Source organism: Melanotaenia boesemani, chromosome 10 (genome assembly GCF_017639745.1).
Source record: "Melanotaenia boesemani isolate fMelBoe1 chromosome 10, fMelBoe1.pri, whole genome shotgun sequence".
Taxonomy (NCBI): domain Eukaryota; kingdom Metazoa; phylum Chordata; class Actinopteri; order Atheriniformes; family Melanotaeniidae; genus Melanotaenia; species Melanotaenia boesemani.
In genome coordinates, this window is record NC_055691.1 from 33854510 (window position 1) to 33878937 (window position 24428).

The following is a 24428-nucleotide window of genomic DNA, read 5'->3' on the forward strand; positions in this document are numbered from 1 at the left end:
ACCGCCTCAGAGAGCATGCAGGCTACTGGAGCTGAGACTCGAGATTGGATGCAAGATTGCTTTGCCGTGCATCACGCTTTAATGGCTACGGTACGTTTCATTACGTCTTGGAAGTGCATGCGAGCTAAAGAGGAAGTGACCTATGAGGTACCACTAACTTCAAATACTGTAATATGCGAGAGTGCTTCTGTCCATTCGTAATTGAAGGAATCTGAAGGAATATGAGAACCTTATATGTCTTATATCGCCCAGAGGCAGGCTTCATCAGCTCCAGCCGAGCATCAACAATCACTTCAGCATCCCACCAGCATCCTTCCCAGTCACTCTGCAGGGATTCTCACTATAGCTTCAATGAGCGCTGCGCACACACACAAACAGGCACATAAACACTTCTCCTGTGGGGTTACAGTGACACAATGACCTCTATTTTTTCTCATTCCAGCGAGGATGACTGTTATCTTCCCCCCTTCCCTCCTCCTTATTCTGTTGCTGCCCCCCTCCTGTGGAGGAATGGGTACCATATCATTGCCCCTGGGGGCTTACTGTGGGGTCAGATTTAGCCACTGACAGCTCCATTACTCCTAGAAATGTGGGTGGATTCTGTTTGTGGTCTTTCAGATTTATCTCCCACTGTGGCGGAGTCATGCTGACAAAACTGTGTCTGTACAGAGATTCAGAGATTGGTGAAATAATGTAGCTGTTGCTGCAGCAGTCTGAATGTCAAAGCCCAAGAAGCCTTAAAATTTCCGGCAGTTCTTCCTTCTCGTCTTTCTTTCTTTTTAGGGATAAGAATGAAAGGCAAAAATTATCTCGGAAATGCAGGTAAAGAGTAAGCTTTTCCTGGTGCTCCAGGGTTGATGCACATTATCAGTCACAAAGGATGACAAGCTGCCAAGAATGCTCCTCAAGTGATACAAAAGCAGAGCGTCCTCCTATCCTCTGTGCACTGATCCCTCCCTCTGCCTGCCTACAGCATCGATTCCCTGATTCAGAGCAGTCAAACGCCCCCACAGCTTCTTGGTGAGAATTAAAGAAAAAGTTGAATTTTATGTGAATCCTCTGTGGGCCTCCCCCGTTTAAATATGCCCACACTTGTTCCAAACTTGCACATGTAAAGAGCTGACATTCAAATATTCACAAGCTCACATCAGAGTCAGAATGCCTTTGCGATTTTTCCCATTTAACTCCCAGCCTTTCAACAGATGTTTCACCAATCTGCTCGCTTTCTTTTCCATATTTCTGTGATTCACCTCTATAGCTGGCTCGAGCATGGCAGCATTTCTCATCCTGTTGTAGATAGAAAAGGCTTCACTGTTCATCTTCCTCTCACTTTACAAGATCCAATCCTGTCAAGTTGTCACGAGAAAAGACAACTCTCACAAAGTTTGCTTGTGGAAGAAAGCCATACATGTCTAATTCACAACTAAAAACAACACATCCTTTGTTCAGACCTTCTTTGCTCTTGCTGCATCTGCAATAAGCAGGAGGCAACAAATGTAATTTTACCCACTTCTGTGACAGTGGAGACAATTTAATTTAATTCAGCAAACCAACGACTCAGGGCACAAAAGTAGTCTTTCGCTGTTTCTCCTATTGCACTGGGAAGATCTAAGGGTTTTTCATCAAGTCACTTAAACAATAATAACACTGTGCAAGGACACAATTATTACTGGTAAAATCCGATTTTGACTTACAATGGAAGACATTTGATAACAATGGGCAGGTGACAAAGGAAAAACTAGCTCGTCTGTAAAGTTTAGGGCTACCATGTGCTGCCTGTTTCAGTGCAGCATAGTACTGATGCTACAAGTCTCTGGACCTCGGCTGGTGATGGAACACAGCCAATTTTGAAAAGATAACCCCTTATTTTGAATATAGTGGTGAGGAATGCTGTCTAATGAATTAAATATCACATGATTCATATATGTCTCCTACACAGTGACCCCTTGAGGTGTGGGTATTTTCATTCTGATTAGCTGCCTCATTGTAGGATTAATCACCCAGAGTACACCTGTACTGATTTGCAGTGACCCTTCCATCTAATATCAGGCTTAGTACTTTAGATTTAGACAAATATGTGATTTTAAAATTACATGAGGACAAGTTTTACAGAAGATCTTTCTAATCTTGAGCACATGATACAGGTTTTAGACCCACACACAATATTCTTCAGGTTAAACAAGAGAAAGTAAGAGAGAAAAAGTAAACACAGGTCCAGTCTTTTCTGTGAGAAGTGAAGGTTCTCAGCTGTAATCTCAGTGAAGAGCAGGCCGCTGGCTACCTTAAGGTCTAAGATATTTTAATATCATTGCTTGGCATCTGCTCTGTTCATTAATCTTCCAGATTTTAATGCCTACACAGAAAATGCTAGTAGTTAGAAAATCTGGAGTTGGAAGAACAAGAGTAATCAGAGAGTGTCGACATGTTTAAATCTCCTCCAGGAGAGTTTGACTGTTCCTGGATATTTCTAAGAATGCAGCTAACCGGTCCTGAACTTTAAACCTGAGTCATAGAATATAAATTTCTGTTTAATATAATTATTTTTACATGAAAAAACTGCATCCAAAGGTGACATGTGATGAACTTTTAGTGCTTGAAAGAACAAAGCTAATAGATGTTAGTTAAAATACCATGAGAGAAGCCTTTTATTTATTTATTTATTTGTGTGTGTGTTTGTTTGTTTGTTTATTTGTGTGTTTGTTTATTTATTTATTTGTTTGTTTGTTTGTTTTTAAAGTTAAGTTGTGGATGTGTGATGTAACAAATGTTTCTGGTAGTTGTGATCATATATAAATGAAATTGTTTAAAATCCCAAACCAAGGATACAGGATTAAATGAAGTCAAACCATGGAAGCAAAATGCTTCTGTTACACCAGAGTCAGATATTTATTTACTTCCTCTTCCTCTTTGTCTTCGTCTGTACCACACAAGCACTCACCTACACATCAGGAATATAACAAAGAGGACTCATTTGACCAAATTAATCTGATCTATCTGTAGATGTCTTGTGACTGTAACCCTACTGTTTTTAGACTCCTGAGCAGTCACTCTTCCCCTTTTGTTTTTCCTTCATACCACATTAAAGCACAAGCATCACAGACTTTTAAACTATCAAGTGCAAATTCTGACCCTATTTACAGACGACTGTCTTGTAAATGTAAAAGCAGATGTCTCTTCAGACGGTGAGATGTTGCTGTGAGTCAAGCTCCTGTCATCCGGCCCGACAGCGAACGCTGTTTAAAGTCACTTAAATCCTCTCCCCTGATCATCTTGATAAAAAATCGGCATCAGCAGGGTCGGTTCAGCTCCGTGAAGCATGCCACTGGGTATGATTGGATGTTAATTGTTTTCTCTTTGAAAGCATCTGCTTCCACCTTTGTAGAAGCATCTGTTTTCATTGTGTTTCTTCATTCATTCTCTCATTGGGGTCTGTAAGGTCCTTTGTTTACACTGAATGGAATATGTTTCTTATTTCCTTTAATATCCTGACTATGTTATTCATGCTTTCTATTTCTTTTACATTTCTGCTTTTTTATCCATTTTAAATCAGATCTCTGACACATTAAAGTTTGCAGAAACCGAAGGAGTCTGAAGACTTCCCTGCAGCCCGGTTAGGTTGACAAATATGATCGATACGGCAGGACTGACAGTCATGCTGACATCCTCTGATGGTTCTGGGAACTTTTCTTCTCATTTTATATTCACAAATAAAGAGGCTGAGATGACATATTAAACCAAACCAACTTTAAAATCGTACCCAACATCTTTGATGGCTGACATGAAGACTTTCAGTAGTTTACTGATGCATTTGTTCTTTTATATTATTTGTATAATATTATATTTGTACAAATATAATATTTGTACAAACAGAGAATGCAGTTAACAGAAGAACTGCTCAGAAATGCTGGTGACCTGACCAGGATCCTGTTTTTTTATTCATGTAGTACATAATCCAAACAGCAAACTGAAATGTTTTTAAGTTTATAAAGACAAGTTATGCCACAACTTGAGAAATACATGGTTGTTTAATTAAGGTTTTACTTAGCCAAGAACAAATCCTAAATCAAATAGAATAAAGGATTCATTCTACAGTGTGTTTATACAGAGGCCAGAAACATAAATACACAAAAACTGAACATTTAGCCTCATGACAATCTTCTGGATGAGGATTTTTAAATGTGGGAAAGTTTTGGAGAGTCAGTTGATGCTTTATTTACTGACCACCAACAATTAGAGTCTATGTGGAAATGGTGGATCAGCCTCACATCACGCCCTCCACGCACACACGTTTAGCCATAAATGGCCATAAATAGCACCTCTGGGTGTCGCACTGAAACGAGTATGTTGGTCGTTTGTGGTAAATCATGACAGCTGAGAGGATAACAAGGACAGAATGATCGGCTGGTCAGGAAATCTGTGTGGTTCTTGTTTGTTTCCATTCACACAGACCTCTATTCCAGTGCATCTGTCATGCTATATAATTCTTCCCGATGGGAAAAATATATGAACATTAAAAAAATATTAAATATTTTTCTTTTTGATTTAAATTCACATTCATCTTATTGATTTTCATGTTAATTCTTCTGTTGAGGTCATGTCTATATCCTTTATTCTCATTTTATCTGCCTTGTTTTTTTCTTTTTGCAAAGTATTTTTGTACTATAGTTTAGAAATGTGCCTTAAAAACCAAATTCATTACTGTTGCCTTTATATCATTATATTAGTAAATATATATAATACATTAATAAGGCTCATTATATTTCTTTGTACATGTATTTCATGCAGTTATATTCTTGCTCTTTTCATTTTTCCTGCACTGTGTTGCAGAAAAGAGAATAAAGTATCTGAATAAGTTCATGAAGCCACAGCTAAATAGCTTTAATTTCCTCTGACCTTGTGTACAGTCAGGCTTAATGATTCTCTTTCTGTCAGAGTACTCAGTAAACTTTAGACATTGCTGCACTGTACTTCTGCAAATACACACAAAATTGAGGTATAAAAATATGTGGTTCACTTTAAACAACCTCTAATGTTTCCTGGAAATATAACACACTGGAAAAATGGCAAATATAATTTTTAAATGTTATATGTTGGTAAAAAATAGTCTAAATGGTAAATGGTCTGTATTCATATAGCGCTTTACTGTACTGAGATGATACCCAAAGCGCTACATCACATTCATCCATTCAAACACACATTCACACACTGATGGCATTTTAGGCCTATTTATATTTGGGAACAGCTTGCATAGCAGCTTTTTAGCTGTTAAGCTCCACATGTAACAAACAAATATAGGTCTAAAACAGCTTAAAAAAATATGCACTTCCCCGTTTTATACTGTATATATTTGAAGTGCTAAACCAAAAAAGGATTCCTGTCAGTTAGCAGCAGTCCCAGAGCTCCAAGATTTGTTAGACATGTCGGCAAACATGCTAATGTTTCAGCTCGCTGGCACAAAACCTGATGTGGCTTCTGACTTTCTGAGGTCACATTTATATATTTTCTTTTCTTAGACAGTGACAGGAACTAAAAATGAGTTGTAAAACTCCTGCACCCTCAGTTAACTTTAAGACTTGACCTCATTTTCTTTCATGCTCTCATTGAGCCCACCATGCCCCATGTTTGTTGACGCTGTTTTAATAAAGTGAGGGGATTTAGATTAGTAAGATATATGCTGGGTATTGTAGGTATTCCATGTTGGATGTAAATAAACAGTGGATGACACACACTCTTGGACTCTTTCATTAATAATTAATTTAATTTCTATTGGGCCTAATGATAGTGATGTGGGACCCGGCTGATGGTGTGGATCTATACCTAATGAAATATGGGTTTAAATGGGATTGGTGGGTAGGTGTGTGTGTGTGTGTGTGGGGGGGGGAGACATGATGAATGATTAGGTGTGTGTTTTTTTATTTAGTTAGGTTATATATTTCTGTATGTGAAGACATTATTTGATGTTGAAATTACTTTCATTTGATCTTTTTATTATTATTATTTAAAGCACTTTGTGCTTCACTTTGGTATGAAAAGGGCTATATAAATAACATTTAATTTGATTTTATATTTAATATTTAATCAGTTCAATTAAAAAAATCAATATATTCTCTTCGGAATTATGTTGGTGCAACTTTGAGCACACAGAAAGTTATTTCTGATTTTAACTGCAGTTGAACTTTACTGTTGTAAATATGGCTTGATTGTTAATGAACAAATTCTACAGTCAGACTGAAGAGTGTGTGTTGGGGTGATTGCTTGTTTTCCTCACACTCGCAGCATCTCTGACCCAACTCGCCTCAGCTGTATCTCTGTTGTCCTGTTCAGTGAACCTTTCAGAGATCAGGGTCATCGTATTCATTTGTTAAACCGGCATGCGTGTCAGTGCTTCGCTGATGGCAGAGTGAGACATTTCTACTGAGTGATGCACAGGATGATGCAAGGAAGGAAGTTTGGGGGACAGAGAAATTACACTAGAGGAAAAGCAGGAGGTTGGAATGAGAAACTTTACACACATCATCTGGGCATCAAAGGTTTAGCTTTGCTAGCATACATTTACAAAACATGAGTGTGTGCTTGTTTTTTAATGAAAGAATGAAGTTTGTCTAATTTCTGCTTGATTATCTAGTGACCACTACCAATTTTTTAGCTTTAATCTAACAGCGCACAGCTGAACAAGCTTTGTTGTTTTGGTGTTCTGCAGTGCGCAAAATAAGCTACACACCAGCTGAGCAGCACTCAGTAAAATTGTGAAGTGAAGATTGCTCCTGCCACCAATCAATTTGGATGACTTCTGTGCTTTTATATAGCACAGAAACCCAATTAAATGTCTGTAAATTGCTTAGGTTAACCAATGAAAAATGTTACAGACAAAATATCGTCTCATAAATGACCTATTTTTTCTTGAACATCACCCACTGAGCACAATTACCTCACAGGCTGAAAAAGCAGAAATATATTTAAAGGTGCTTCCTTGCAGTCCAACAGTTTCATCAACCATAGTTGAAAATTTACAATCTGCGCAAGTGCGAGTATCATGGCAACTCAGTCTCACGCCCACAACTTTCTAGGTTATAGACTTCAAATCAAATCTACTGAAAGCCTTTGAGACTTCCAGGGGAAGTCAGTTTTATTGAGAACATTTGATTGGTCCAAGTCTCGCTTGGATTGCCCCTCTGAAAATAACATACATAAATCCCAGTGTGACTGCGATCCTACCAGACACCTCCATATGTCTGTGTGGTAAACAGACTTCTATTAGGAAAGAAAAACCCCAAGTGGCTCATCTCCCTCCTGTCTCAAAAACCTTTTCTTTTTTTTTTTTGCCCAGTTTCTGGACTCAAAGGTCTCTCTCTGAAGCTATTTTCCCCCCCAAGCACTTTTGCTCTCAAACCAGCCCATCAGCAGTGCTCTCTGGTGCATAATTGGTGCCATTAGTACAAACCATCCCACACTCTCAGCCTCTGTGGCTAGACAACAGCATCAGTGAGGTACCCTGCTCTGTTTCTCTCTCCTTCTCTATCTCTTTATCCCACCAACTGTTTCACATTCACAGGGCTCGCAGCCATCACATTTGTGGGAGTAATGGGCCTGGCAAATTACAGCAGATCGGGCCTCAGCAGGCTCAGCCCGGCAGCCACCAGGGAACACAGAACAGACATGCTGATTCTACTGAACAAGGCCTCCTGAACGGACAGCTTCCCTGAAAGGGTGGGGTTGTGTTCTAAACATTTACGCAGGAGCCAAGTAGGAATCTTGCAAATATCCACCTGCTGTGATTTTGACTGTTGCATTGCTCGCATGCATGTGTGTAAGGCGGAAAACTTTAGATAATCCCCATATTAGGAGTCTAGTCACACATCTCGGTTTGTTCTCCAGAAGTCGAATGAGTTCAAATGAACAGGAGACTGAGTATCAACTTGTGTAAACACAATTTTCTCTCTGATTTCATCGATTCTTTTTCTAACTTTAGTTCTGCTCTTTCACTGCAGTATCTTAGTGTGCTTAAACCCACAGCACACACTGAGACAGGCATGCACTTGCTGCTCTAACACGCCCTCCCACACACACAGATGGTCTGAGAGATGCTGCGGCAATTAAGCGGATCCATTTAGAGTCTCTGACTGTAACAAGCCGAAGGAAGCTTACTGCTGGATCTTGCTGTTCTCCGAGGCGTGAAGAATTCTCAGAGCTCTTGTAGGCCCCCAGGGCTTTTCTGTGTGACCGAGCCTTTTCTTAATTACACCTGAGAGCACCGAACAGATGCTCTTCTTCCACATCTGTGTCTCCATCAGTCAGTCCTGTAACGCAAACTGGCAAATATGAAAACAACCCTCTTTGCTTATGCCTCGTTTTCTGATGTTGACTCATCAGATTCCTTCACACTTCATGCAAGGAAACAAGCTAAGCTGCTTTTGCCAACAGCTTGAAGGTATTCATGATCAGAAATAAAATGAAAGTCTTAAAAACAAATAACAAAATTGTTTTCTAAAGATGCTAATCTCTCTCCTCTAATTATTTCTGTTGTGCTTACTTCAAAATTCATTTCTGGGAAAATGATGGCATTCATACGAGAGGTAGATGTAAGGCGTTGTTATGTTTAAATGTATTTTTAATGTTGCATCTAAAAAATGTAAAACTGTGGGCAAAATCATCAAAGAGCAAAACAACAGAAGTTTTCCAAATAAAAGAAAATTATATTTATCTTTAGTGGACAAAAGAAAAAAATTAGATATCATTGACGGCGTGGGATGTTGTTCACTAACTTCCAGAGAGTCCATCCATCAGAAATGATCAAATTAAGAACAGGAACGGAATGAGATTGGAAAATTTACATAGAAGCTGAGCAAATATTTCCTTCACAAACTGTATTTCTTTTTTTGGATGTATTCACTGCAGAACATAAATATTTATCAAGGCTCCAAAAGGTTAAGTGTGTGGGAGTAATAGCATCTGGCAGCTGAAAATACTGCTGAAACCTGACATCTTCGCTTTGCAAGATGCAACGTTTTAAGAAAGCATTACAGCTACTTGATGACCTTTGCATGGTCAAATATAACTGGCGAAGAAAAACAACAAAAGAAAAAACAAACTCTCAGACAGTGTATTTAAAGCATGCAGCTGTGTTACTGCAAACTGCAGGAGTGTGAAATCCTGAATGTTTTCAGGTTTCTGACGGTGGCTTATTTTCATCATGGAGCTCCTTTATGCTGGTTGGATCGGAGCACTTTAAGGAATTATTTAGTAGCTATACAGGAGTAATAACCATCATATTTCTTTCATGTAACATACATATAGTAGCTTGTTGCTGCCTCAGTTCTTGCTTTGACCTCTGCACGTTAAAGCTAATGTAATAGACCATTCACAGTGATTTAGCCCTTTATTTTCCAGCTGTGTGGGCAGCCTGCCTTCTTGAAGGATCTGCAGAGGAGGACCATAAAAAGAACCTGTATAGGTGACATTTGTGTTCTATTGTTTATTTGCATATCATGATTTCAACGTTAGAGATTGTTGTAGAGAAATATACAGATGTTGCTCTTTATCTTAATAAAACATCTCCAGAAAGTAAACCGTTTACTTGCAGTATATTTGTGTTCATTCTAATTTTTTCAGCCTTACCTGTCCATTATTATGAAATAATGGTTTTTAATGCAGCCAATAAGAATCAAGGACATAGGCAGCTGGAAGACATTGTTACCAGACTCGTAGATGTTTGTTTGTTGTTCTACTGAGCATGTTGTTAATGTACTCTATTAACTGGCAATGGAGCTTTTCTATTAATGCTTTGGAGTTTCTTTCCTAACACTCATTCATGTAAACCAAACGGGTTCAAAGTGTCTAGTTCTTTTATTTTTCTGCTGATAATTATGTCACTTTCCACCCAGTGACACCTCTGATGAAGACGGGTGGATTACCGTAGAAACATGTCAGGTATGTGTGACAGATGTCTCGTCTGATAAGAAAGAAACCGAAAAATACTCACACATGTAAATTACAGTCTGAAAGAAACTGTATGAAGTTTAAGTAGAGATGTATATCTTATAATTTATTGACTTCATTTGAACTATTTCGCCTTGATTATTTCTCCCCTTTGTTAATACCAGTTTGTGCTGTATCATGTAACTTTGGAAAGTCTGATTATTAACCTTGACAACAAGGTATAACTTAAGGATCAGTCATTTGTGGAATGAGCAACATGTGTGTAGCGTGCTGCCAGATGTGCCAGTCACAGATGCATGGCTGGGACCCAACTGGCAGTTGACATGCAGACATATGAGAATCAGATTTTGGAGCCAGTGGCAATCTCATATCTCCAGAATCTGGGTCCTGACTCCATCTCCGTCACAGAGCCCCGATCATCAAAGTGTCTGCAGAAGAGTCCACCAAACCCAACACTGGATCAGATCAGTTTGCTGCTCATGTGGATCTTCCACACTCTACCAGGTCTCTGATGGTGTAAATTAATAAAAATAAATAAAAAAAAAGGGCCAAAATGTTGTTTTCTGTTGTTTTTTTGTTTTTTTGTTTGTTGTTTTTTTGTGTGTCATTACAGCGGGAGCATGCAAACATCAAGCCACCAAGCAACTCAAAATAAGACTGAATTCCAGCCAAATGTTGTGGTGGATTTTGGAGACACTCCAGCCCTCGTTTAGCTGTGTTGCTCATTCCACAGGAACACCATCCTTACAGGTTTTACCACATTACAAAGGTGAGTAATCAGGCTTCCAAAGATCCAAAAAATCTGACAGATGATTACTGTTTCAGTCACTGGGACTTAATGACTCCACTCACCGAAACTCAGTGTTTAGGGTTCTGTTGATGAAAGGTAAAGTTACTGAAGCAGCTGTACAGGTGTACTATACACACAGCAGGTTGTAATAGTGATGCTCAACTACAATCAAAAGTCTGAAAATGTCCCACTCAAACAACAGAATAATAAATAAATTATCAAATCTGTTTGTCGCTCAGTTTTCCAACGTTTTCATGACAGAACTTTCCACACTAACGTGATACACATGTTTTACATGGTTTACACATGAGACCGCAGCACACACTGGCTCAAATGTTATTGATTGCTCATGTGAAGTGTGGTCAGGTAGTGAAATGAGACCCAGACCGAGTGTTACTGACAACTCTGAGAGAGAGTGGCCTCGCTGTGAAGCTCAGGGCTTACAATCTGCCGACCGCTGCATATTAATGCTCAACATGGGATTGAGTGAGAGGATAATCAAGGTCTGAAAGCAAGAACGAGACCAGAATTTGTTTTCTCTTTATGGAAGTTCTCATATCTGAAAAAGCATGATCAGGAAACCAGTGATGATGATACAGATTAGCCAGTTTTGATAGACCAGTTGAAAAATATTTACTCAAACTCATTAGGACTTATTTTAAAGGTTTCCTGAACACGATGCACTGACACTGTCACAGCAGCTCCATTTCTTTGAAAATTTAAACTACACGTTCCATTGCTGACAATCTGTACAGCACTTTTGCTTTTAAGGGCTTTATAAATAAAGTTGTATTGGATTAAATTGTGCATTATCCTGCACAATAGATTGCATTGAATCAATGTGAATATAATCAATAAGTCAATAGCATTTAAAACAACTTAATACAGTGATAAAATATTGAATCAAAACCTATCTTCACTTTATATAGACACTCCTTTGTAGTTTGTGTTTTAATGCTCAACAAATATAAATAATTTAAATATACCAAATCTGTGAAATACCAGTTAAATATGAATAGACCATTCAGACTTCTTAAGAAGTGCATTAAAATCACCTTTAATAGAAAAAAATGCACAACACATATGGTTCCTTTGTTTTGCAGCAAGAAATGTGACTCCATTCTGCTCGTCATTATTACAGTTAGAATCAATCGTTTCATCAGTAAAGCTCTACGTAAAAAATGGTATGAGCCCTAAAACTTTAAATCTCTTACTTCAAGAACTTCAATAACAGTATATCCAATTATTTGATTACAGGATTGACTCCACAGTATATATGACACATTTTAGCATGTAAGCATGCATTCAAAACATTCATTTAAAGAAGGGTTTTTTTAATAAGTATATTTATCCTTTTTTACACAATTTTTTTGACTGCTTAATTTTTTTTCTTGTTTTTTTGTTGGGGGGGATTAGGCCTACCTTGTGTCACTATTCTACTTTCTAGCAGCAATTGATTCCAGTAAATAAATCCAAGTTCCCAAAGCTAACAGAATTTGCATTACCCAGGCAGCGCTACACACCACACACACAACCTGACTATAGTAACACGAGTCAGGCTTTGGTTAAATACAAAACTTCCAGCTAAAGGGAGAGCGATATTAGACATATCAGGTAGCCAGAAACATGACTCCAGTGAATACTATTGTTCTTTTATGTTTGCGAGTAGTTGCTAACTTTGTATGTAACAATGAGTCATTGCCCCCAAATAGCTAACTAATTACTATATTACTGCAGTTAAAAATCAGTCAGAGTAATCGTAACAATGCTCTAAATACTTTAAAAGGAACAAGCTTTAAATGAACTGAGATTATGTAACTAAACATAGTCAATGAACATAATTTAAAATGTGAGCTAAAAACATTAGCAGCAGTTTTTTTTTTACTATAAAAGTGTCAGTTGCATCAAAAGTGAAAGGACATGTTGCTGTTGGGATTTTCAGGTTTTTTCTGGTTGTTCCTCCCTTCCTGGTTGATGCCAAACAACTCTGTCAACAGGGCAGCAGTCTGACTGGTTTTTAGTCGTCATTTAATGTCACATAATGTCAGACTGTCATGCCATCACAAAAACACAGAATGTTCTTTATGCAAAAGACACGGCAACTTGGTTAGAACTCAGAAATACAATTTTTTTGCGAATAAAGGTAGCAGTAGCATATTTGATGTTTCTGTCATTTTAGAAACCTTTGTGTTCCCCAGAAGATGGAAATATTTTAGATAAAGGGGAAAGTAGAGAGCATTTTACATTTCATTCAGATTCAGCTATACAAAATCCATGAGAAGTGCACAAACAAACGTTTTGTATTGATGAACGGATGAAAACAGTTATGAACAAGGTGCAAACTAAAACCTTATTTCCAGTTTTAGAATAAAAAGCTGTTTAAGGATTTTGATTACCAGTTAAACTTTCTTTACAAGCAGCATCCTCCAATTGTATTTCATTATTAGTCCCAGATGCTGCTCTTCTCCTCTTTTTTACAATACATACCACTGCCACTGCCACAAGCACCACAACACCAAACACCACCAGTCCTGCCACCACTACGTGCATAGTGACATCGGTGGATTTTGATGGGTCATCAATTTTCAAAACAGTCTCTTGTTTAAAGATGCACTTCTCTAAAGACTCAAGAAATCCACCCTGATCATAATAATCTTCAGTTGTGTCTTCATCAGTATAATCAGTAAAATCACCACCATCAGTTTCATTGTAATCATTATGGTTTCCATCTATGAATTCAGGGCTTGTTAAAAGAACACATCCATACACGCCTGCATCTTTCATGTCCAGGTCTGAGATCTCCAGCACGTATTCATAGTGAGACAGAGACAGTTTCTCTTTCAAATCCTCTGGGATGGGAATGCTGTGGTCCTCTGAGTCGCTGAAAACCTCATATTGCCCTGATGGTACACGGCGGTACCACAGCACTCTGTGGGAAGCATCTTGGGGAAAACTGCATTCCAGAGAGACCTTCTGTCCTTTCTCTGCTAATTTTTCCTGGGATGTCATTTTGGGGCAAAGAAGCAATGAGTATTGGATTTCAAGTGATGAGGAGATGCAGGAATACATTCCAGCGTGTTCATTAGCAGCAGCAGGAATAATCAGGGAGAAGTCTGATTCAACAGTTGAAATGTACATCTTATTCTTCCCTGTGATGCTATTGATTTCCCCCAGTGGTGTCTCCCATTTCTGTTGATTCCCGTCAGCATTGCACTGCAGCACCACTCTGTCTCCTTCTGAGGCATAACTGTACCTAATTTCACTTGAGTCTGTTTGGTACATGTTTTGGAAACTAAGGCAATTCTCACCTTCAATTACAAGACAGTAAAACTGCAAGTTATTCTTTAACATGGTTTTATCAAGCACAAGCACCGCCCCATTGTTTCTGGCCTCCACAGCACCCTGTATTTCCTGAATCAGGGGCTTCAGTGAAATGCTGCTATCCAAGAAGAGAACTGGGTTATCAACCAGTAATGTTTCAAGGTACCAGCGCACAGAAACTCCCGCCCGGCCAATGGATGAGTCGTTGCAAAAAAGCTCTGCTCCACCTTCCTCATTTACAATGATTTCTTTAGGGAAAATCTCCTTTTTGCATACGGAGAGCTGCTTAGTGTGCTGGCTGACAAGCGACTTGTTGTCCCAGCATTCCCTTCTGTATATTCCAGAGTCCAATTTTGTGAGGTTACTGATCCGCAGCCCAAGCAGGTGGTCTTCAGTGAAGTGGACGCGACCATGTAGGTCTGCAGGAAGAGTCAAGTTAAGCAGGTGAATGTTTGAGGAGTTTCCAAGCAGCTGATCTCCCTCTGGAGCAGATCTGTAAACAGTAATATAATCCACTCCAAAACAATAGCCAATCACAAAGTTTTCGCCCTCTGCCCTGAAGTCATCTGTTGGCTTCTCAGTGCAGACATGGTTGAGGAAGAGAAGGAAAAGGAGAATCTCTGTAAACCTGATGCAGGTCATGTTGTCCGTCTCTTCCAGGTCACACTGGGATGTGCACTTACAGTAAGTCATTATATTGTACCTGCCCTGATGTGTCACTCTAGTTCCGCCTCCAGTTAAATATCCTCCTCTTCCACATTCTTTCACAATACTGCACGCACGCAACACCATCACACTCATTCTCCGTTTCAGAGAATCAAACACATCAACACCGCCATGCAGATACACACTGACAGATACACACTTCCAGTTAGAGTGACAGGAACAGTTGGAATGGCATTAAGGTCATTAATTTTGCGTGACAAGCTAATAAGAGTTAACTAACAGATATGTTGTAGGTTTTATATGAAGCACTGATGTGTAGTAGGACAGGTTTTCCCTCAGCTGTGGGCGTGGTCAGTCACCATGAAGTGTCGCTTGACAGCAGTTGCAAGTGTTTATGCGAAGGTGTTCTTTTATGGGTATTTCGTGCAGGTAAGCTTGATTGCAAATGCATGCAGTGAATGCATTCTGTACCATCACGCTTCTCTTAAGCAATCTGAACTGAATCTAGATAAATATGGTGGTTAGTGTTTCTGTTGCCCAGGAAACTGTCAGTATAGTATTTCTTTTGTTGCTTTGAGGGAAAATGTTAATGTTAATTTAACACTTTTATCTGCAGCATCAGATCTCTACACTTCACACACAATATGAAGCAGTTGAATACCATATTGATTTGAATGAACCTGCACACTTGTTAATGCTCTTGCTAGTGGCATTTGTTTTACATTCCTTCTTTAAAATCGGCATATTACCCAATACTAGTGAAATAAATAAATAAAAACTACAATCTGCAGTTAGTATCCACTGAGCAGTCAAGCCAGAGTACATACAGTATCTACTTTTACTTTCTGAGCCTTCATTTGTGTGTTGTGTTTTCCATGCTCTTCTTTGCTTTATTTTTACAAATGATTAACTAAGCAATAACTCAGCAATTATATTTGTTAATATGTGATCTATTTACAAAATCACACAACATGTCAGGGCACTGTTATTTAAATCTGTTAATACTGAACTTGGCTTGTAGGTTATTAATCAGATGAACACAACTGTGATGATGTTGTCTTCTTGTTTTTTTTTTTTTTTACTTGTTTCTAAATTACAAAACAATTACATGAAAGAAATTAAGTTATATCTGTAGTATTCTACAGTGTAAGGTCTATACAGAGAAAAAATTGTGTTTGCTGTTTAAGTCTTCCTGTTTATATTATCTTTATCTTACTTTCAGTTTCTCCAATTGTAAAAGTTATTATCTGCTCTGGAACAGCCTGAAGGTGACAAAGGACATATCTTTGCACTGGAAATCCCCGCACCTGTGCAGTTGGCATGTTAGGTACTCTTTTTACCTGAGGAATTTGAGCCATTGTTACAAGGTGAAATGTCTGGCCAAGTTGGTTAAAGTTCAGTAAAACAAGCACACATTTTCAGACTCTGGGAAAATCTCCAAAGCTGGCCACATGGAGACCTGATGTCATGATGAAGAAGCCTGTGTGTGAAGGATGCAGAGAGAGTGGACAAAAAGCAAAAACTGAACTCAGTTTTGTCTCTAGCTGGTACTGTTGTTCTCCTTGTTTTGGGAACTCTGCTGTAACTTAGTTACTGTTATGCCATTCATTTCTATGCACCACACACAGTGTTAAGCATTAGAACAAACACAACATGATGAAATGTGTTTCAGTTTAAGTAGACAAATAAGACAAAAGGGGAAAAAATTCCAATTAATGTTTAAATTTCTAATTCCTGCACAAAACAGTTGTAACAACATTGCTGAACCATCAATAAAAGCTGTGGAAACAGTGAACAGGTTGACTGGAAAAAAAGAAGAGTAAATGTCATAGTTTACTCTGCAGGCATGTTGATTTAATGTCACACTAAAAAAAAAAAAAAAAAAAAACCTTTCACATGAAACTCACGCAACCCATTTTTAGATGCCATCTGTCTGAGAGGAAAAACTGTTAATTGCAAGGAGTAGAATGACCACCCAGATTTCTCCTGCCAACATACTGAGTAAGGAAAAAAAGGAAAAAAGCACCAACCTGTTTTCCTTTGAGGCAAATAATCTGTTTACTAGTACATAAACTATAATGAACCCAGATACTCACTCAGCAGCAGCAGCTCCTGTGCTGCAGAGGAAACAGCTTGCAGAGCTGGTGATCAAGCATCATGATTAAGCACCAACTGCGAAAAACTCTCCGTGTGTTCAGTCCAATTCAGCCTGGCGCTGATTACACTCATCAGGGCCCCGTATGCTGCAGGGTTTGGAGGCGCACCAACTGCTGTTGGAGATACAGATTTTTGCCAAAATTATTTGATTACTGGGCTTATGAACAAAAATAAAAGAGCAGAGGTTTTTTTTTTATTAAAAAAGAGCAACGTATGGGGTCAACACAAACCCCTTTATAACCAAGTCTGCATTGAGTCCTCTCCATTCGAACAGTCATATATATATATTTATATATATATATATATATATATATCTGTGTGTGTGTGAATGTGTGTGTGTGTGCGTGTGTGTGTGTGTGTGTTTAATGTCACGTCTCTTGAACGTTGACGGTGCTTTTTACAATACCTATCACTACCTCAAGGTGTCGCTGTAGTAAACAGAACAACGCAGACAATCTGTAGAAGAAGCCGGTTTCATAACAATACGTCACCTTCTCTGACCGCTGCTGGAGGTAATTTATTTTCTAGCAAATGCTGTCCTACACTAGGTAAAATATTAGCATATTAAAGTCGGTTCAGAAATATTTGGTGTTGATGAAGTTAAATAAACTACACGATGCACCACTATCATTGAAGCTGTTAGCATAGAAGCTAAATAACTGGCATGACTTCACGAATGAATTAACTGAGCTTACTGTAATCAGACTTTATTTTAGTTTTTTCTTTCTTAAACATTTGGAACATCAACTTGTGGAAGACTTTATGATTTATGTAGACTGTGCCAGTAAGATTGTTTATAATACTATACGCTGTTTTCCAGATTGTTACTTGTCAGCACTGATTTACGGTTTTAAACATCAAGTTGGCTCATGCTTTTCTCTCATGAAAAAACTCCATAAGTAGTAAAGAATCATCATTTTGTCATTTCAAGGAACCTGTGTTATGAATACAAGGCTGATATGAGTTACATAGCATAGAGCTGCTGTGTCATAGCTGGAAGTTTCTTTTACTAAATGTTTCTAAGGAATTTTTATCCATGCAGGTTAATACGGGCAGATGTCATAATACAGGTTGTGTGTATGGTGGAAAGTCAGTAATGCATATCAACTTTCTGTTAAAGCTCCCATCGCTGTGCCCCTGGCTTTACTAGAAAGGTACTGCTTAAGCTCAAGTGTAAAGATCAGCAGCAACATCCAGTTGCAGAGTCAAAAATAGAAATACTTGCTCTGCAGAAAATAGTTCCTGTCAGTGTTTTACAGCAAAGTACAATTCTGTTTTTTAAATTAATAGCATTGCTGTACAGAAAGTGCATGTTGCAAAAGGTGTTGCAAAATTGGTTTTATTTTAAACTACTTTTTATACAGTTGGGTAGTTTAATCTGCCACAGTTAATTTTACCCCATTATGTGCTTTTGTTTCTCATTATGTTTCTCTAAAAGGTCTAAGGGGTTGCAGTAGTTTATCTGAAGAAGCAGGAGTATGGTTTAGTTCTGCATGAAATCTATGTGATTAATAAGAGTTGTGATTGTCAGTCGCATGTCATGACACCAGCTGAATCTGCTAAAAACTTGACTACTAATTAAAGTGAATGTTTATCACTGTAATGTCTTGATCAAGCTATTATTTATTTTCATCTTCTTACTTCTGAGGATGAACCATTTGTTTTGCTGTCACCTTATGTCATTATCTTCTCTTTGTGCTCCTCAGGTGAGCAGGACTTTGCATCAATGTTGCGGTTGGTCACAACATCCCTGTGCCTCCGGTGTCAACATGTCACAGCTTTGCCTTTTAAACTTAGGCCACATGCAACGCTGAGCTCTATAGAGAACCAGCAGACTGTGGAGGCTCTTTATGATCTCTCTGTGGACCTCCAGAAGGTTCGAAAACTTAAGGGCTGGGTGTTGCGTCAGAGTCCAGCCTACACTAAGGAGGTAGCTGGCTTGCTAAAAGACATGGGGGCCACGGGCCCCATCATTGCTCACATTTTAGCTATTCACCCTGAGGCTGTTCTGTGTGATCCGGAGCACATTCAGACTCAGAGGGACTTGTGGATGTCTGTGTGTCCAAGCCAGAAAGAGTTAGTTGGTATCATTGAGAAATTTCCAGCCTCTTTCTTCACCTCCTCCAGCCACCATGACAACCAGCGGAATAACATCGCTTACTTCCAGAGCCTCAACCTCAACAAGCGAATCATCACCAAACTTATGGCCACTGCTCCACAGAGCTTTAGCCGGCCAGTAGAGCAGAACCAGATGATGGTCCACACCCTCCGGCAGACCTATCAGGAGCTCGGTGGGGAGGAGGCCAACATGAAAATCTGGCTTCAGAAGCTGCTGAGTCAGAACCCATTTGTTCTTCTCAAGCCCCCCGAGGTACTGAGGCAGAACTTGATGTTCCTGAGAGACAGGGGCTTCAGTACCGTAGAACTGCTGCAACTACTCACCAAACTCAGGGGCGTTGTCACTGAGCTGAACCCGGAAAGCATGCATCGCTCGCTGGCATTCTCCCAGAACACCATCAGCTGTTCTGAGGCAGTGCTGCGGGGCATCATCCTCAAGTGTCCGGCTCTGCTGTACTTCCCTGAATCTACTCTTGGGGAGCGCTTTGAGGGCCTTATCCGTGCTGGGATCAGTATGTCTCAAATCACAGAGACTCCAACTGTCCTGGAGCTGACAACGCAGATAGTTCATTATCGCATCCAGCGACTGAAGGCACGTGGTTATGACATAAGGACAGGCAGTCTGGATGTCCTAAATGGCACCAAGAAGGACTTTGAAATGAGCTTTGGGAGACTGCAACTGCGTAGACAGAGACCACTTTTTAACCCTGTTGCTCCTTTAAAAGTAGATGACTGAAAGAGGTTGTTAGACTAATGAAAGCATGAATTGAAACTGTAGCTGGATTCACATTGATTTTGTGGTTGTATTTAAGTAAAAAGATGAAACTCAAATTAGAATATTGCATAAAGCTTACTTTTTTTCAGTAATTCAACTTAAAAGGGGAAACTTGACATATTATATTGACTCATTACATGCAGAGTGAAATATTACAAGCATTTATTCATTATAATTTGGATGATTATGGCTTACAGCTGATGAAAATCCAAAAGAATCTAAATCTCAGAAAATTAGAATATTACATGAAATTAATCAAGAAAATGATTTTGAATACAGAAATGTTGAGCATCTGTTATATGAACTCAGTACTTGGTCTGAGCCCCTCTTGCATGGATTCCTGCCTCCATGCGGCGTGGCATGGATGTTAACAGCTTGTGGTCCTGCTGGGGTGGAATGAAGACCAGGATGCTTCAGTAGCGGCTTCAGCTTTTCGGCATTGCTCGGTCTCATGTGTCTCATCTTTCTCTTGGCAATGCTCCAGAGATTTTCTACGGGGTTCAGGTCAGGAGAGTCTGCTGGCCAGTCCAGCCCAGTAATCCCTTGGTCACTGAACCAGGTTTTGGTTCTTTGGTAGAGTGGGCACGTGCCAAGTCCTGCTGGAAAATAAAGTCAGCATGAAGTGCTCTAACATCTCCTGGTAGACAGCTGTGTTGACTCTGGACTTAATAAAGCCCAGTGGACCAACACTAGCAGGTGACATGGCTCCCACATCGACACACACTGTGGAGACTTCATGCTGGACTTTATGTGTCTTGGATTGTTTCCTCTCCATCCTTCCTCCAGACTCTGGGACCTGGATTTCCAAATGAGATGCAGAATTTGTTCTCATCAGAAAAGAGTCCTTTGGACCACTGTTCAACAGACCAGTTCATTTTTTCTTTAGTCCAGGTAAGACGCTTCTGACGTGTTGTGTTCTGGAGTGGCTGGACAAGAGGAATACGACATGTGAAGTCCAGGTCCAGGATCTGTCTGTGTGTGGTGGCTCTGGTAGCACTAACTCCAGCTTCAGTCCACTTCTTGTGAAGCTCTCCCACATTTCAAATGGCTTTTTCCAGACCATCCTCTCCAGGCTGTTTATCCCTGCTGGTTGTTCCACCTTTTTCTTCCACAGGCTTTCCCTCCTTGTGGAGGGAGTCCTTGATGGTTTGCTGCACAACTTTCAGGTCAGCAACCTTCCTCATGGTTATGAATTCTACTGAAATAGACTGAGAGACCATTTAAATGCTCAGGAGTCCTTTGCAAATGTTTTGGATTAATTAACTGTTTAGAGTGCGGCACTTAGAGGCTATAACATTCACATTATTCTAATATTCTGAGATTATAATTTTTGGGTTTTCATAAGCTGTAAGCCATAATCGTCCAAATTATATCAATGAAATGCTTGAAATATCTCACTTTGTAATGTAATGAGTCTATATAAAATGTTAGTTTACCTTTATAAATTGAATTACTAAAGTAAGTTAAGTTTTGTGCGATATTCTAATTTTTAGAGTTTTAAGTTTTATCTAAGTGTCTTAAATCTTAAGGTGCATTATTATCCTGTAATTTATATATATATATTTCTCTTAGGTTTTCTCTGGACAAACAATAATGGTGAAAGATGGAACATACCCATGTATCTTTTCCTAAGGACGCTTTAAAGTTAAAATAGTAAATTTTCCCTAAAGTGACATGGAATTGTTGAAAAAGCTGAGACTTCTGATTCTGTTTATTCCTCGTGTTTTTATGGGTTCAAACGGGTAAAGATGCAACAAAGAACAATTTGTCATCTTTCCTCCTTTTAAAGAAGTCAGATCTCACTTTAAAGCTGCTATCTGTCAGGTCTTTTTTTTTCTAGTGCATGTTTTACTTATCCATCCACCCATCCATCCACCCACCCATCCATGTTCTCTACCGCTTATTCCACTCCAGGGTCACCAGGAAGCTGTAGCCTATCCCAGCAATTAGCAGGCAAGACGCAGGTACACCTGGACAGGTTGCCAGTCCATCGCAGGGCCAACACAAAGAGACAAACAACCACTCTTTCTCCTATGGGAAAATCTACAGTGGGTCCATTTCTCATGCACACACACTCCACACGTGAAGGTCCGGTTGAAACCCTACCCCAGCCAAGGCCCAAACCAGGGATCGTCTTGCTGTGAGGCAGCAGTGCTAACCACCACACCACCGTGCATCCCTTGTTTGACCTATTTAAGTTTTCATTTAACAAACAGCCGCAAAAAAAAGAAAAATAGTTCAATGTAAAATGTAAAGCCTCATCCATCGCACTCTGTTTAAACTGCTTCATCCTGCTATGCCTTGCTCCTCTGCAGGCTGCTTTACAACCCAGCTCATCCTTCTCAAACTGTTTTCTAACTTGATCAATAGCATGTCTGTCATTCAGGCCTCTTCTCTGTACTTTGTGGCTCTTTGTTTCTGCTCTCCCTGCCTCATACTTTCCACATTTGGATGTGGAGTATGGGGAGGCCCCAGAGCAGAGTCATGCTTAACTAGAAGAAATTGCTCCTATAATTCCAGACAATTATACCGATCATTTTGACTTAAGTGGTCCTGGCTCAACATTCAGTTTATCCTCAGTGGAGTCTGATGGCACCATACATTAAAAGCAGTGCACTTTTATTGCAACAGTAAATTCATATTGGAAGAGATAAAGATGGAAATGTAATGACTTCCTTAGATTTATATCAGAAAGTCAAATGCAGTGATGTCTTAATGCCTGACAGTTTTGGGAAGAGATGCTCTTGTTGCCAAATAGAAAAAGAAAATATTGCTGCTCATTTACAAGTTGCCTCATTACAGTAACATAAAGCTCTGCTTGACATAATGGCATAATGACAAGCATGCATCGAATGGGTTATTGACTATAACTAAGAACAAACAAGGCTTTTTAACCCATTTTATTTACAGCCAGGGTCTCATTTTCTCACAATGTTCTTTGGCAGCACAACTGTTCCCCTCAGGGAGGAAAATAGTTCAGAGTTTTATTGTTACTCCACAGATGGAGACACTTTATTATAAGCTATATTTCACAACTAAAATGTCACTTCATTATCACTTAGAATGACTCAGACATGATAAATAAGAAAGAAGAAAGCAAACGGGTGCTCTTTTTGGCTCACAGGTGGCTTTTTTTAAACTTTTTTGCAGCCATTGTTGTCATTTGATTTGAAAAGCAAATGGATATTTTTTTATGTTTGACTTTATTCATTAAAGGCATTCATATCAATGTTCAGCTTTTGGGTGTGTGTTGGTTTTTGTGGGAGCCAAAACAAGGCCAGTGTCTACACCAAAAACCACCTCACAGTCATTCCTGTCTGCTTTAGAATCTGAGCCCTCGAAATTTAAAGAGTGGCTTTTAATGGGAGTCAGCCTCACAGCTAATGAAGCCACAACTTTATGCCTCCAGCTTCCTTCACTCACGATGGGGGTTATGACAGAGACGGAGGACGTGGGTGTCCGGAGTGGTGCGCTTGTGCATTAACACCTTCCACTTCCCATCTGCTGCTGTCGGCATCACTCACCGTGGTCCTGTAGTCGAGGCAGTCGCCGGTGGCAGATGATGCAAAAGTGAGCGCATCTGGTAATGAATCTGAGCTCAGCAGATGGATGCAGATCACTTTTGCAACCATTCACAACAAGGCACCCCTGAGGGGCTACAACATTACCTCAAGTACACTGCAGCTGACGTGCTTAAGGTTTCTAATTGTCTCTGGCATTTGCTTTAACTCATCATTGCTGCAAGGTTACAGTCTTTGTCTTTCGCCAGCACAAAGTAGTAAATACAAGGAGATGATCGAGATGAATCAAGGCGAGGCAGATGAGACGGGCCTAAGGTGTCTGAATGCAAGTCACATCTATTTCTCTCCCGGTGTCCTCTTGTCCTCTGTCGACAGCCGTTCTGTACTAAGCTCTTGAATTACACAGACAAGTCAGAGAGGTTAATATGAAAGCGTATGAATGATCCTTTTTCATTTCAAACATGCCACTGGTAGGTATTAGCTATGCTTAACAAAGTGCTTTTATGGGTCATATCTCAGCAGAAACAGATGACATCTGCAATTAGAAACTATGATATCCTGCTGCAGTCCAAGCAGAGATGACCTTATTTCTGAGGTATTTTTATTTAGAAGCATGTTCAGAAGCTGTAAATGTAAGTAGAAAATACAATTTTTGTTACTTAGACATGACATTATGACTCAAAGAAGGAAAATAACTTGTGCATCTTAGTCGTTTTTAACCTCATGTTGTAAAGCTGCTTTAGTTGATTTGTATCATGAACTGGGATTTCATCTCCTCTTTTCTCCTGTGACACCATAAAGTCTGTTTTGTCTCTGCTTGTGTCTCAGACCTACCCATACAGTGATGACATGACACCAGTATGCTTTACATGCTTCAGGAAGAGAATAAATGTCACACTGATGGACGCTCAGTGACTAAAAGTAAATAAGATTTTATATTGAACACTGTGTGAGGTTCACAGCTCTGGAACATTTGCTCATCCATCTCCAGCCTGTCGAGCATCGCTGTCATTTCATTCGTGACTGATTTTATCATTTCATTGACCATTAAAGTGCTTGTCTCAATCTGCTATAACACGAAGAAGTAGGTCTTTTTCAGTAAATAAAAACTGGCAAATAGGCTAACAAAAGATAAACAAACAAA

At 39.4% G+C, this 24428-nt stretch overlaps 1 protein-coding gene across 4 annotated transcripts; it reads left to right on the forward strand.

The window, feature by feature from the left end:
• Positions 1 to 15: 15 nt before the first annotated feature.
• mterf2 (mitochondrial transcription termination factor 2) lies at positions 16 to 22993 on the forward strand. Of its 4 annotated transcripts, XR_006011851.1 has the most exons (6): positions 30 to 90; positions 9388 to 9451; positions 9882 to 9927; positions 10314 to 10705; positions 18577 to 20118; positions 20193 to 22993. XR_006011851.1 is itself a non-coding variant. In XM_041996950.1 (4 exons), exons 1-4 carry the CDS (start codon positions 16 to 18, stop codon positions 19722 to 19724), a joined length of 1443 nt encoding a protein of 480 aa, XP_041852884.1. In that variant the 3' UTR covers positions 19725 to 22993. The 4 variants fall into 4 exon arrangements, 1 of the variants encoding a protein (XP_041852884.1); XR_006011850.1 differs by lacking the exon at positions 9882 to 9927 and having other exon boundaries at positions 16 to 90; positions 10550 to 10705; XM_041996950.1 differs by lacking the exon at positions 9882 to 9927 and having other exon boundaries at positions 16 to 90; positions 10550 to 10705; positions 18577 to 22993.
• Positions 22994 to 24428: the final 1435 nt, after the last annotated feature.

Bases quoted from the DNA above. Each gene is read 5' to 3' on its own strand.
- mterf2 (XM_041996950.1), top strand. From the start codon at position 16: ATGCAGGCTACTGGAGCTGAGACTCGAGATTGGATGCAAGATTGCTTT. The intron at 9,452-10,549 runs GTGACATTTGTG...GTGTCATTACAG, and splicing joins CATAAAAAGAACCTGTATAG to CGGGAGCATGCAAACATCAA. The intron at 10,706-18,576 runs GTGAGTAATCAG...TGTGCTCCTCAG, and splicing joins GGTTTTACCACATTACAAAG to GTGAGCAGGACTTTGCATCA.